Raw genomic sequence first — 15728 nt, 5'->3', positions numbered from 1 at the left:
CTTTTTTTCTATTGATTAGTCACGCCATGGAGAGTAGAGTTCAATAATATTTTTTGGTTTTTGTGACATTCCTAAGACAAAAATTTGATTCGAGTAAATTTACCCCCCATTGATTCCGGATGGTGACCCGTTTTGAAACGGGTCACCATCCAGAATGAATGGGGGTAAATTTATGGTTATCACAATTTTTGTCTTAGGAATGTCACAAAAACCAAAAAAATATTATTGAACTCTACTCTCCATGGCGTGACTAATCAATAGAAAAAAAGTCATTTTGGGGGTGAACTACTCCTTTAAGGCCATACTTGATCATGCTACAGCGTCGCGTAAAAGCACCGAAAGTAGCAGAATCAGCAAGCTCGAAACGCGACGCGAAAGCGACTCGTTTTGAACCCGTAGATCTGCTACTTTTTTTTTGCAATTTTGGAATTTGAACGTGGACAATATGAGGTTGCCACACACGACAGAGATGATCTGCAGCCTGACACTTTAACCCATTCAGAACGGGTACACATTATTGTGTATCATTATTTTATGCTTTAACTATTGAAAAATAGCAGATATACAAGCTCACAGCGCGGCACCGAGTGCCGCGCTGCGAGCTTGTAGATCTGCTATTTTTTGAAAAATCCTGAACATTAGAATTTTGACCCGATTCTATAAGTGTCTTTTGAATCCTTCTAAGATTTTTTTGAACAACCTATGTTTCTATGTCAGCAATCTGGCTAGCCATCGTCAACGAAAAGGTCCTTTTCACTTAACTGGAGCTCAGTTAGTCTGTTCTTGAGAGACTACTATGTGTCAGTGGTTCTCAAACCTTTTCATGTGAAGGACCCCCAAAAGGATATTTATTTGGCCACGGACCCCCATCTCAAAATATTTAGTTCCAGGGACCCCCCAGAAGCAAAATTTGAGTTACAAACGTTCGCTTTGAAAATACATATATTCAAAGATTTGCAGACATTTTCACGACTTTTTCAAAAATAGCAGATATACAAGCTTGCAGCGCGCGCTGCGAGCATTATCTGCTATTTTTCACTGGTTAAAGCATTCAATAATTCTAGGCCTAAATGGATTAAAGTTTAAACTCTTCCTGTAAATGCAGGAAGACAGACAGACAGACGACAGCTTGACTCCACTTTGCACTGTATTTACTTGAGTTTTATTTGCTGTCCTTAATCAACACTGTGCTGTTAACAGACAGGCAACAACTTTGGTTTGTTTGCCTAACCTCTTCAACCCTATATAAATGCACTTAGTGAAGCACCTTCAAGTATTGGATAAAGTGCCACGGACCACCATTCAATGAGATTTAGCCTCTCAGACCCAAAACGAATGTTTTGTTAAAACACGAAAACGAAATAAAAACGAATTAAACACTAAGCTGTGATGACTAAAACTATTGACAATTTCGTCAACAAAATAAAAAGTAGACTAAAATGTTAGGGAGGGACTAGTGGAGAAGAGAGTCATTTTATGTTTGGTTGCTCTCAGGTTTTGCTTGCTGAAAATAGCAGATCTACAAGCTCACAACACGTCGCGCTGCGACGCGTTGTGAGCTTGTATTTTAACCTTCTCAGAAACTAAACTCGATGACTCATTCTCAGATGCTAGAATTGAAATAGCCAATTACACTGTCATTAGGAATGATAGGAACAGGAAAGGAGGTGGTGTTTGCATGTATATTCACAATGATTTAAATTTTATCATTCGCCCAGACCTACACCACAGCTCTCTTGAAACTGTATGGGTCGAGATAATTTTTGAACATGCTAAAAATATACTAATATGTGCTGTCTATAGACCCCCTGACCAGAATGATTTCTTTGAGCTGTTTGATGAGAGCTTAGCTAAGGTGGACGGTATTGAGTACTACGCTCTGGGCGACTTTAATTGTGATGCTTTACGTAAAGAAGCACCCCTGTTCAAGTCCTTTAATGGGTTATGTGATCAATATGGCCTCACTCAGCTTGTTACTGTGCCCACTAGGGTGACGGAGCACTCCCAAACCCTCATAGATCTCATCGTAACCACAGACAAATCAAAAGTCACCGCTAGCGGGGCTATTGTATGCGGTCTTAGTGATCATTACATGATCTACTGTACGCGTAAAATACACAAACCCAAGGCTAGTGGCCACAAAACAGTTGTAGCTAGAAGCCTCAAAAACTACTCCAGTGAGGCTTTAAATAACACTCTAGCGAATACAGACTTTTCCTCTGAACTGCAGTGTACAAATGTCGAAGGAGCATGGTGTGGTTTTAAAACCAAATTGACCGATGCTCTAGACATCGTGGCCCCCTTGAATACCACCAGGGTTAAAGCCCGCCAAGAGCCATGGTATAACTCAGATATTGCTGAATCAGCTAAACTCAGAGACAAAAAGTACGATGAAAAACGTAAGTGCTGCAAAAAACTTAGAAAAAAATTCAACCCTGACCTCAATATCCAAATCAAGCATCTTACTGCTCAGTGCAAGAAGCTTAGAAACCAGACAACTGCCTATATTAGAGCCGCCCAAAAAAACTACATTGATGAAAAAATCGACGAATTCAAAAACAAACCACGAGACCTATGGAAGTTGCTTAACAACACATTAGGCTTAAAACCTAAAACCATAGGCCACAGCATAAACATCAAAACGGACACCGCTCTCATTTCTGACAAATGTGAAGTGGCTACCCATCTTAACGAAACCTTTACCACCGTGGCCCGTTCACTGGTTGAAAAACTGGTCGCCCCATCTGGGCGGTATGGTGTAAAATTTGTTAAGAAATTCTACAATAAACTGGGCGTCAGAAAAGACAGTTTTAAACTTGCCACAGTGACAACTGATGAAGTGTTTAAAAAACTGAGTGCCCTACCTCAACACAAGGCCACTGGCCTTGATAAAATTCCAGCTAGATTTCTCAGAGATTCAGCCGCCACCATTGCTCCAATAATTACCCACATAATTAACCTTTCCATCGAACAGGGTCATGTCCCACAGGACTTCAAACTAGCAAAAGTAACCCCCCTGCATAAAAAAGGTAGCAAACTAGACCCTGGAAACTACCGTCCCGTTTCCATTCTTAGCTCCATATCCAAAGTCATGGAGAAAATAGTCTACGAACAGATAGCAAGATATCTCGATGAGAATAATCTGATTTACGAGTTCCAATCTGGATTCAGAAAATCTCATTCCACTGACACATGCCTTCTCTATTTGACTGACCAAATCAAACGCGAAGCGGATGACGGCAAATATAGCGGCATGGTCATGATGGACCTCCAGAAGGCATTTGACACCGTAAATCATTCTATTCTGATTGAGAAACTAAAAGCCATCGGTCTTGACAGCGCAGCAGTGAGGTGGATGCAGTCTTACCTGGTGGGGAGGGAACAGGTGGTGGAGATTAACGGTACCCTGTCCCCCCCCCTCCCGGTAAACTGTGGTGTTCCTCAAGGTAGCATACTGGGACCTCTGTTGTTCCTAATATACGTGAACGACATGGCATCTGCTTGTGACTGCAACCTGTTCCTGTTCGCGGATGACTCGGCTCTCCTAGTCTCGGGCAAGGACCACTTGCAGGTTGAGAAGACACTTAACTCTGAACTAAGTAAGATCTGCACATGGCTTAACGACAACAAATTATCAATTCACCTGGGTAAAACAGAGTCCATCCTCTTTGGATCAAATCATAACCTCAAAAAAGTTGATAACTTCACAATCAAAGTGGGTGACAAGGTCATAACACGAAAAAACGAAATCTCTTACTTAGGATGTATCCTTGAAGCTAATCTTTCCAGTGAAAAGATGACTTCTAAAGTAATAAATAAAATCAACCAACGAACTCGTTTCCTACAGAGGATCGCCCCGATGGTCAATTCCAACACACTGAAGACCATAGCTGGTGCAATAATCCAGCCCCTCTTTGACTACGGAGTCCACGTATGGTATTGTGACGCCCCACAAGCCCTGAAAACTAAACTACAAACAGCCCAAAATAAACTAATTAGGGTCCTGCTTAGACTTCCCTATCAGACTCACCTCACCGCTACTCACCAGTTAAGAGTGGGGTGGCTCAGAGTAGTTGACAGAGTACAGCAACTTGCAATGGGCCTGGTGTACAAGATACACTACACCACTATGATACCCAAGTACCTGTCAAAATACTTTATAAACATTAAGGATGTCCATAATTACAACACCAGAGGCAGCGCCACAGATCACTTTCAACCCAGAGTCAAAACCAACAAAGGGTCAAACTCTTTTTTCTGCTATACCACCAAAATGTGGAAAGCCTTACCGAAGGCCACAAAGGAGTGTGGATCACTAGCATCCTTTAAAATTGCCCTGAAAAACCACTTACAGGCAGCAGCCGTTCGCAACTGGTAAAAAAGAATCTAGCCCAACCCTACCCTCCCCTGCCCCTTCTTTGTATATACTGTTTGTTTTTGACTTACTGTCTTCTATTTTGTTTTTCTTTACATATCTACTGCATAGTACTGTGTTCTATTTGTCTGTCATTCAATGTTATATGAGATACTTCAATGGTTTCCAGTGGAAATAAGCTTAGTCTTTTCATGGATCTCCTTTTAGTAGACCTTGTACCAGTGAACTGTACCGTCATGAAACTGTACCTTTTCCTATGCAAACTTCTAATAAAGTCTTCAATCAATCAATCAATGTAGATCGGCTATTTTCAGCACACAACCAAGTGTAAAATCAGTCATTACGATGCCATCAAGGCCTGCCAAAATACATTTGAGTTGACTAAATCAACTGTAGATTTAGTCGACTAAAATCTTATGATATTTAGTCGACTAAAATTAGACTAAAACTAAAACTGTTCAGTTGACTAAATTATGACTAAAACTAAATTACATTCTATTCAACAGACTATGACTAAAACTAAATCAAAATTTGCTGTCAAAGACAACACTGATAGAAAAGATAACAGGCAAACAAACTTTGACCAAAATAACAGTTCTTCTACCTTCTCTAATTGTGTAGAGTAGACTTCTTGTAAATGAACCAATGCAGATGTTTAACAGTAATTTAACTATTTGCGAGTGTAAAATGCGATCCTATTGGTTTCATTGTACACTCTCAAGAGTCTATATTTAAGGAGTAGTTCACCCCCAAAATGACTTTTTTTCTATTGATTACTCACGCCATGGAGACTTGAGTTCAATAATATATATATTTTTTTGTATTTGTCGCGTTCCTAAGACAAAACATTTATTTGACTACATTTGCCTCCATTGATTCCGGAAGGGGACCCAAATGCATTTGGGTCTCCATCCGGAATCAGTGGGGGTGAATTCATTATAATCAAATTATTGTCTTAGGAATGCGACACAAAACTAAATATATTATTGAACTCAAGTCTCCATGGCGTGAGTAATCAGTAGAAAGAAAAGTCGTTTTGGGGGTGAACTACTCCTTTTAAAGTGATCCCTGAATAGTAGGCCATGTAGGCCTTAATATGTTATAATAAGCCTATTTAACCTAAATATACATTTTAATACACTCTGAATGTCTTCCTTTGAGAGAAATAAGTCCTATGTTCAACCCCTGGGGGGAGCCATTGCACTGTCTGTCGCTGAGTAATGACGTATGCAAATGCATTTTGGGTGGACGGGCCCATTTAAAATGGCGGTGTAAACACTTTTAGATGTTGAATTAAGCACTTTACAAGCACGTCAAAACACCCTACTTGATATGAACAGAACAGAAAAGCACCAAACTACTAACTACAGTTAATCTGAGCTTCAAGACAATGTTTTAAATATTGTAAAGAGAACGTTGTTTTGACGTTCCATATTAACCCTATGGGCCGTCCACCCAAAATGCATTTGCATACGTCATTACTCAGCGACAGACAGTGCAATGGCTCCCCCCAGGGGTTGAACATAGGACTTATTTCTCTCAAAGGAAGACATTCTGAGTGTATTAAAAGGTATATTTTGGTTAAAGAGGGTTATTATAACATATTAAGGCCTACATGGCCTACTATTCAGGGATCACTTTAAGGGTCCATTTGATTACCAACTCTGTCATTTAGCCGGGGGGACCACCTGGAACCTCCTCAAGGACCACTGGTGGTCGCCAAACCACTGTAGTAGTGCATTAATTTACGAATACCACGCTAAGTTTGGGTCTCTGCCTGACGACAATGATCGTTTGCCTGACGAGCGTATCTAACTTAGAATCATAGTGCAATGATAGAAGTGTTATTTCTCTAAACTAGGTCACGTTATCTCTCATAACGCATGCCTATCTCTCTCTGTGAGATTTCCCTTGTGGTTTTTAAGACTTGGCTCTGCTAAACATGCACACACACGCAGGTGACATTTAACAGGAAAGCCGTGTCACATGGGTTTCAGCGCATTCGTACCCCCCCCGCAAATAATATAGTTTACATACACACACATAATGCAGTGTGTACAGTCGCAGTGCCTGGTATGTCCCATTAAATACCTAAAACATTGGTTTTCCGAAAAACCTATGTTTCTATATCAGTGGTGCTCAAACCTTTTAATGTCAAGGACCCCCTAGAATTATGTGTATTTGACCACGGACCCCCATCTCAAAATATTTCAAATTTCAAAAAGATATATTCAAAGTTTTCAGTTTTTCAAAACATTGCAGATCTACGAGCTCGCAGCGCAGCACTCGGTGCTGTGCTGTGAGCTTGTATATCAGCTATGTTTTAATAGTTAAAGCATAAAATAATGTTTAAAGTAATAATGCGTTCCATACTCCCTCCCAGGGAGTACAACAACCGCTATTGTTTTTGATTGCTATTAATTAATGACAAATTCATCCGATATTTCCCTCAGTCATTTAGGAGAATTCTTTACAGTTTTATAGTTTGAGAACCACTGATTCAGAAGAAGGTTTTAGAAGACATTTATAGAATGTTGGAGCACCCTCCTGTGTATTTTCTAAACAAACCTTTTATCTCATCCTTTCTCTGCAGCTCCTGTGGAACTACAAGTTGAATCTGACAACTGACCCCAAGTTTGAGTCTGTGGCTGTGGAGGTGTGCAAGACCACCATCACTGAGGTGAGATGCTTGTTCATTATAAGACCACCATCACTGAGGTGAGATGCTTGTCCATTATAAGACCACCATCACTGAGGTGAGATGCTTGTTCATTATAAAGTGCACTTTTAACCAAAACGATTCGGCCACGAATCGGCGGTGGAAAGCGTCTGTTGCCGACAGGGAGCTCATCGGCAGGTTTTCGGCAGCGGGTCGGGAACGTTATCGACCAGTATCGATGGAAAACTGGAAGACTGGACTGGCCGTCGGTAGGATTGAGGGAGTTGTAGAATGGACCATTAGTTTGCTACTGCTGCAAAACCAAGCCAAAATAAGCCAGAGACATTTTCCCGTCGCACATTTTTACTAAATAGCATATTCACAATCTCAACAATTTCCTTTACTAATCAACTCCAAAGCAACGCTAGTAATAGTGATGTGTGTTGTATTTGTAAGAGCAGATAAAAACAAATCTCCGCTTCCCCCGTCCAGTTGCCAGATTCTGTGAGTGAAACAAGTGACCAGGTCTATGAAAACAAGCCCAAAAGGAAGCGACCAGTTTCACCTATTGAGCTCTATTAAATTAGGTATTTTCTAAAAGAATGTTGAAAGCAAGGCCAAATAAGCAACTACACTTCAGAAACAAGCCCAAACAAAAGTAACCCACAACTAGCAACATTATAAGAAAACAGGATCAAAGTAACATATAACGAGCAGACCTGGCAACACAGTGCGCATGCGCACAACTGCATACAGTAACTCTAACCCTAACCCTAACCCCAACTCTAACCCTAACCTTAACCCTAACTCTAACCCTAACCCTTAACCTCAGTAAAACTAACCTGCCGACGCTGGAGAAAACGAGCGCTCCTTGCCTTAGCTCTCCTAGAATTTAGAAACTTGCATAAAGTAACTGCAGTGGCTGGAAAAAAATGTGCTTAGTTTTTTTCAGTTTTTTGCTGTTCTTTGCAGTCTGTGAAGTGTGAACAGTTAAGGGCTCTCCATACTTCGACCGAAACCGCCGTTTTCGGTCAAAAGGTCCTTTTCTACCATAAAATTAAATCCCTCAGGACTTCTGAAAAGCACTGGACCGAACGAGAGTTCGGAAATTTGCACGTCGGAAAACACAACTCCCCGAACATTTCGGTCGAAGTATGGAGAGGCCTTTAGAAAGAGTCTCCTGTAGTATTTTGGGTGTGGAGGCACCTTTAGACCACCGTCACTGGGGTGAGATGCTTGTTCATTACTACAGTGGTTCTCAACCTTTTCAGGCCGCGACCCCCCAAATAATCATATTTTAACTGGGGACCCCCCCCCCCCCCCCACCCTGACGAGCACTAAGATTTGTGGCATTACATTTTGTATTATAACATGGTTCTATTGTGAAAATAGCTGATCTACATGCTCACAACGCCTTAAGGTATTTAAAAGTCCTTAAATTTCACTTCAGAAATTAAAACTTTGTGTTGGTTTGTTTACTGTTGAGAGAGAAAACAATGTTGCACATTAAGTTAATCATCTGGGGACTCCCCCAAAATAATTTGGGGACCCCCTTGGGGGTCCAGACCCACAGGTTGAGAACCACTGCATTATTAGACCACCATCACTGAGGTGAGCTCATTACACCTGACAGGCTTCCAGAGGTCTACACCAGGGTTTCCCAAACTGGGTGCTTGTGATGCCAGTCCAGGTTGTGCCTCAGAATAATTTGAATAATATTTGGAATTCATCAATATCACTACATCAATATAGTTTCACTGTTACTTAGTAAAAGAGACCCGATTTGCACTCTTGTCTAACCTTCGGCTATATTGCCTAACCTCCCCCCAGAATAGGGATGCTGGTTAGGTGGGGAGGGGGTTCCCATATGACAGAAACAGGGACGTGCTGGCCGATCCAGGCCGGCCATTAGGAAAAAAAATAAAAATAAAATGTCGGCCTTCGTTCCATTTTGGGGGCTGGGCGGCCAACAAAGTAAATCGTCACTGTAGGGCAGAAACCTCGCATCTCCAAGTTTCAAATTTGTAAATTTTTTCGCAAAGCAAAGCCCTGCTTCATCATACAAGGCTGTCGCACAAAAGTAGTGAAAATAGTGCTTGTAGATTGGCTGTTTTCACTAGTTTAAATCATTTTTAAATGATTTTGGACATACAAGGTTTCCACCCGACAATGACCAAATATAACTCATGTAATTGGCCCACTGGCTTGTCACTTGTCATGATCTGAAATGGCAAATCTTTGAGTAGCAGCAGCAGCAGCGCAATGAGGGCCTCTCCAACTCTTTTGCCCGGGCTGAATCAGGGGCCCAGCATGTCCCTGGACAGAAAAGTGACAATGTAAGGATGTTTAAGACTATTATAAAAGAAAAAGAAAAAGAACATTAAGCATTGAAAGTAATCAACAAACTGTACTATAAAAACTGGTCAAATGTTGTCTGGTCAAATTGTCAAATAATATAAGGAGGAGGCAACATTGTTTGAAAATGTCCGATCTCCAAGCTTGAGTTTGTAGATCTGCTATTGTCTCAATGCTGTCTGTCAAACCGAGTCAAACTAAACGTAATGCCTCACCTCCTACAAGCGCTTGTCAGGGTGAGGGGGTCCCCAGTTCATATATGGTTACTTTAGGGGGTCGTGGCCTGAAAAGGTTGAGAACCACTGGTCTATACCTGTATACCAGGGTTCCCCAATAGGCGGCCCGCGGGCCATTTGCGGCCCGCGGGGGGCTGCTGTCTGGCCCCCACCAACCCCAGTAATAATGGTGGTATAAGAGCAGCAACAACACTAGTGTATTGTCGTTGTCGGGTGGAAATCTTGAATCTCCAAATTTGTACGTTCTTTCGCAAATCATACAAGGCCGTCGCACAAAAGTAGTGAAAACAGCAGATCTACAAGCACACAACGCCTCGCACCGCGGCTGTTTTCACTAGTTTAAATCATTTTTTTTAAATGATAAATTCAAAACGAACGATTTTGGACATACAAGATTTTCACCCGACAACAACGAAAACTGTCGCTGGAGTAGCGGGAACGCCACCGTCGCCCCCTGCAATGTTGTGGCCCTCGGCTTGGTACCCTAGAAATAATTCGGCCCTTGGGGAAAACTAATTGGGGAACCCTGCTGTATACCATCGGTTATCAAACGTTTTTCACGTCAAGGACCCCCACATTGACACCTATTAGCCTGCGGAATTCCATTTGAAAAGGACCAAGGACCCCCCCCCCCCCCCCCCCAAAAAAAAAAAAAGAAAAAAAAAAAAGAAGAAGATTGTTTTCTACACTGCACTTGTTCCACTCCCCTGTTCCCCCTCTACTCCAAAAATAGCAGTGGCAGATCAGTGCTTATCAACCAGTGTGCTGTGACTTCCCCATAACAAACAGCAAACCTTGTTTCAAGTGTAAACATAGCATTTAGGGAATGGGTTTAATCTGGCCATGGCAGCTTCAAGGTTACTTTATTGTGTATCTCCCTTGGGAGAAATCTGTCTCGGAGACGGCCGCATAGATACACCATACAATACAATACCCCCAGCTGAAACAACAGACTGACACAGTATGTCCATATATGGGCATTCCCAGAGTCTTAGTCTTAAATAGCACAGTGTGGCACAAATCTCATGCATAATAGCATGACCAACTTTGGGGTCCTGACCCTCTGTTTGAGTAACTAGTTGTTTAGAGTAGTAGAGAGGTTGGTTAATCAGGGTTAACCAGGCTTTGCCGGCGTTTATGTGGTTAACACACGCACGCACGCACGCACGCACGCACGCTTTGCCGGCGTTTATGTGGTTAACGCGCGCACGCACGCACGCACGCACGCACGCACGCACGCTTTGCCGGCGTTTATGTGGTTAACGCACGCGCGCGCGCACGCACGCACGCACGCGCACACGCATGCACACGCACACGCGCCCTGGAAAGGAGGTCTTAAGCCTGCTTGTAAAAGAGGACAGACAGGAGGGTCACGAGGCCGTCTGTTACAAAGAATAGAAACTGGTTCACATCCCTCTGAGTCCAGGTACAGTTAGGAGACCATCACTACTGCATCAAGAGGAACTATTGTATACAGGGTTCAACTTCCCACGGTCATGACATTCCTGGAACATGATTATTTCGGGGTTCACGGCCTGAACAAGTTGAGAAGCACACTACCTGTCTTTGGGCATTGCGCATAGGAGTAAGCAACCTGTTATTGAGCTGAATTATTGTTATATAGTCCTGGACATTGGGTTAAATATTCTGGAAAAGTTTTGGAAATGAATTGGTAAAAATGTCTGGGAACCCTGTATGTAAAAAAATGGTTAATCTAAGAAATAATAAGGCAATAACTGTGAATATAGCAGATCTACAAGTTCACAACACCCCATAGTGTTTGGCGTTTTGTGAGCTTGTAGATTTGATCCGAGTCAAACTAAATATAATGCCTCAACTCCTGAAATTCCAAGTGCTTGTCAGGGTGGGGTCCCCAGTTCAAATATGATTATGTTCAAATATGATTATTGTCAGGGTGGGGTCCCCAGTTCAAATATGATTATGTTCAAGTATGATTATTATCGGGGGTCCTCAGTTCAAATATGATATTTTTTGGGGTCACAGCCTGAAAAGGTTGAGAACCTCTGAGTTCGGAGAGCCAGCGTCTGCTTATCTGATATGTCTGATAATTGCGACCGTCAGGTTGCAAGTTACTATGAAAAGCTCCACCGCCTGTCTGTCCGGCTGTCTGTCCGTCACGTCACACTTTTGCCCTACTCATATCTCCGGCGCTGTTGCTCCTATCCATGCCAAATGTTGCACACACACACACCTTGGATGGAAATTCACAACCTCATTTCTCACATGGCCCTCTTGTAGCACCACCATCAGGCCGATTTTTGCTAAACACATTTTTGGTGTCCCTCCTGATTGGCTACAATTGCCTTCTAAAGTTTGTGTACATGCGACCTGACGGTTGCTTATCTCCCGATTAGGGAGTCTTACTGTTTATAATTAAATCGTTAATTAATGTGTTGTACATTTGAGTTATTTGTTTTATCTGCCCTGTGCAATGTTTGTTTACAAACTAAATGGCAAACATGTATCTATATTAATTCTTTATCCATGTTCATTGCCAAAAACACAATTAAATCATTAATTGCAATTTATTTGAATGACAATGAATCAAGGTTATTATAGTAAACGAAAACTAACAAAACACGAAAACTAGAATGGAAAAACATTTTAGTTAACTGAAATAAAAATAAAAAATAAACTTTTTAAAAAAACGAAAACTAACTGAAACGGTATTGTGTGTTTACAAAACTAACAAAAATAAACTAAAATTATAGAGAAAATCTCCTTAGTTTTCGTCTTTTGTCTTTCGTGGAAATAAAAAATAAAAATCACACCCGTGTGAAGTGGAGCTGTGTGTGTGTGTGTGTGTGTGTGTGTGTGTGTGTGTGTGTGTGTGTGTGTGTGTGTGTGTGTGTGTGTGTGTGTGTGCAAAAAGTGTGTTTTGGAGAAAATTCAAGATGGCGGAAAATCTATCATGGCGCAAATGGGCGTGGCCTATATGGGGAGATGCGTCATGACCCAAGGAATCCAGGGAAAAAATATTTTTAATTTTCCGACCTACGGTTCAAGAGTTACAGGCCAAAACGTAAAGTGGGGTGTTATGGCGCCACCATGCGGCCAAATGACACAATTATTTTTTATTTAATCCTTGAAATCATTATGAACCTCCTCTCCAAGTCTTGAAACTCTAGCCCCTATGGTTTGCGAGAGACAAATAATTGAATGTGAGTTTTTGCGATTCCCATTATAAGTCAATGGGGAAAATTAATTCACTAATAAATTAATATCAATTAAACTATAGAACCTTTCTCTTAGAAAAGTAATAGCCCACGATTCCCGAGTAAGCCGGTCGATTTGACATATGGCGCGAGTGTGTGGTGGCAAAACTGTGGGACTAGTGGCGTGCCGAAGTTTAGGAAGTTCAGGCTACATACACACAGACACACACACAGACACACACACACACACACACACACACACACACACAGACCCACACAGCCACGTATAGGGAGCCTGTGTTTCACACAGCTCCAAAAACACCAGTTGGTGAGGTCAAAGAGAGAAGTTGTATGTCTCAACATTCCTGCCACTCTCAACAATATGATGTTTTGTTGACTTTCTTTATTAGACAATACTTTTTCCGGAGCTTTTTTAATCTCACTCCTGACAAATACCCCGTATTACGTAAAAGACTAAAACTGACACTAAAACTAATAAAAACTCAACTAAAACTAAGCATTTTTAAAAAATAAAAACGAATTAAAACTAAACTGTAATTGAAAACAAAACCTCAAAACTAATAAAAACTAGAAAAGAAAATTTCTAAGAAATTTTAAGTGTGCCTGCAGCTCGCTAAGTCTGTGCAACCTTGTGTAGCGGTTGGTGTTAGCATTAGCGTTATTAACATTAGCATTTTTTTGCATAAACGTTAACATTATTGTTCTTCATATGACACCACCCACATGTCTGTACGACAAACGGTTCACGAGAAAACGGGTCACTTCCTGTTTGGTGAGGGGCACTTCCTGTTTGGCGAAATAGGCCCCAATTAAGTTTAAGGACTCTTAATCTTGTCAGGAAGTCAGCCATTTCGACTAATTAGTGGCGTTTTGGCGCATTTTTGGCCGTTATCACGGGTCGCACTTTAACGACAGTTTTGTGAGAAAAAAAGTTTTTTGAGGAAAAAAAAAATTTGAGAAAAAAAAAATTGAGAAAAAAAAAATTTGAGAAAAAAAAAATTTAGAAAAAATTTTTTTTGAGAAAAAAAAATTGAGAAAAAAAAAAATTGAGAAAAAAAAATTTGAGAAAAAAAAAATTGAGAAAAAAAAATGTTTGAGAAAAAAAATGTTGAGGAAAAAAATTTGAGAAGAAAAAAAAATTGAGAAAAAAAAATTTTTGAGAAAAAAAATTTTTTGAGAAAAAAAAATTTTGAGAAAAAAAAAATTTTGAGAAAAAAAAATTTTTGATAAAAAAAAAATTTTGATAAAAAAAAAATTTTGAGAAAAAAAATTTGAGAAAAAAAAAATTTGAGAAAAAAAAAATTTGAGAAAAAAAAAAATTGAGAAAAAAAAAATTTTGAGAAAAAAAAATTTTGAGAAAAAAAAATGTTGAGAAAAAAAAAATTTTGAGAAAATTATGACACCAGCCGCGAGTCTGTACGACAAACGGTTCATGAGTTATAGAGGCACTTCCTGTTACAGAGGGGGCGGGGCTTAATCAATTACAGCTCATCCCTATTGGCCGGAAAAAGACCAAAGTTGTGTGTGCATTTTAAAGTTTAAATCACGTTGCTAGGCAAAAGTATGGCAGAGTTATGTGGCGCCAAAGTTTCGTTTTTTTTCGGAGTCCCCCATTCTAAGTCAATGGGGTTTTTTGGCGTCGTTTTTTGTGAATTACATCGCAATCGTATCGCGGATCGGAAAGAAAAGTAATAGCACACCATTCCCGGCCGAGCCGCACGTTTTGATGTGTATATTGCGGGGGTGGCGTAAATCGTGCGGCAGTTATTACGTGCCGAAATTTCCCCCATTCTAAGTCAATGGGGTTTTTTGGCGTCGTTTTTTGCGAATTACGTCGCAATGGTAACGCGGATCGGAAAGAAAAGTAATAGCACACCATTCCCGGCCGAGCCGCACGTTTTGATGTATATATTGCGGCGGTGGCGTAAATTGTGCGGCAGTTATTACGAGCAGAAATTTGCAAGAACATTACTTACTTACTTACTGACTGACTGACTGACTTAAGTATGGCGGATTACAATAAGTGTTCTGCTATTGCATAGCAGGCACACTTAATAAAAACTAATGGAAAAATCCAAAACTATTATAACCCTGCAATGAATCATCAATTAAAATGTCATGATAGTGACATCGTTGCTGCCGGGGCAAAACTGTTACTTTTCAGGAAATGGAAGAAAGAAAGACAAAACAATGATCTAATTTATTTATTATTTAGTCACAAGCTCTCGTTCAATACTTTTCATCTGTTAAATATTTAGTTTTGGTCGCTTCATGTGACACCATGGCGTGGAGGCAAGTATTTTTTCACGCACAGGTACGAAGCTTAACTCTTTGGCTAGAACGTTTCCACCTACCTCTATCCATGAGCCACAGCCAGTGTTGTGTTTGACAGCACATTTTGATTTAGTTTTAGTCATAGTCTTTTGAATAAAATGTAATGTAGTTTTAGTCATAATTTAGTCACCTGAAAAGTTTTAGTCTTAGTCTAATTTTAGTTGATTAAATATCATAAGGTTTTAGGCGACTAAATCTACAGTTGATTTAGTCAATACATTTTTTTGCAGGCCTTGATGGCATTGTAATGACTGATTTTACACTTGGTTGCGTGCTGAAAATAGCCGATCTACAAGCTCACAACATGTCGCAGCGCGACACGTTGTGAGCTTGTAGATCTGCTATTTTCAGCACGCAACACCTGAGAGCAACCAAAAATAAAATTACTCTACCTCACTAGTCCCTCCCTAACATTTTAGTCTAGTTTTTATTTTGTTGACGAAATTGACAATATTTAGTCTTAGTTTTAGTCATCACAGCTTAGTTTTTATTTCGTTTTTATTACGTTTTCGTCTGTGAAAAAAAACCCAGGCGACGAAATGTTTTTGTTATAGTTTTAGTTGACGAAATCA

The 15728-nt window shown here is 40.5% G+C and overlaps 1 protein-coding gene across 1 annotated transcript in view; it reads left to right on the top strand.

Moving 5' to 3' along the window:
• Nucleotides 1-15728, top strand: part of LOC308293692 (Golgi apparatus protein 1-like) — a gene marked incomplete at its 5' end in the record, with an annotated part of 112108 nt that overhangs the window by 24655 nt on the left and 71725 nt on the right. Inside the window, one exon of the mRNA XM_080736287.1 lies at nt 6969-7055. Within this exon, the coding sequence (XP_080592413.1) occupies nt 6969-7055 (87 nt within the window). The remainder of the gene's footprint in view (nt 1-6968; nt 7056-15728) is intronic.

Source organism: Nannobrachium achirus, assembly GCF_963921795.1.
Source record: "Nannobrachium achirus genome assembly, chromosome: 11".
Taxonomy (NCBI): domain Eukaryota; kingdom Metazoa; phylum Chordata; class Actinopteri; order Myctophiformes; family Myctophidae; genus Nannobrachium; species Nannobrachium achirus.
This window is presented reverse-complemented; position numbering and strand designations above follow the sequence as displayed.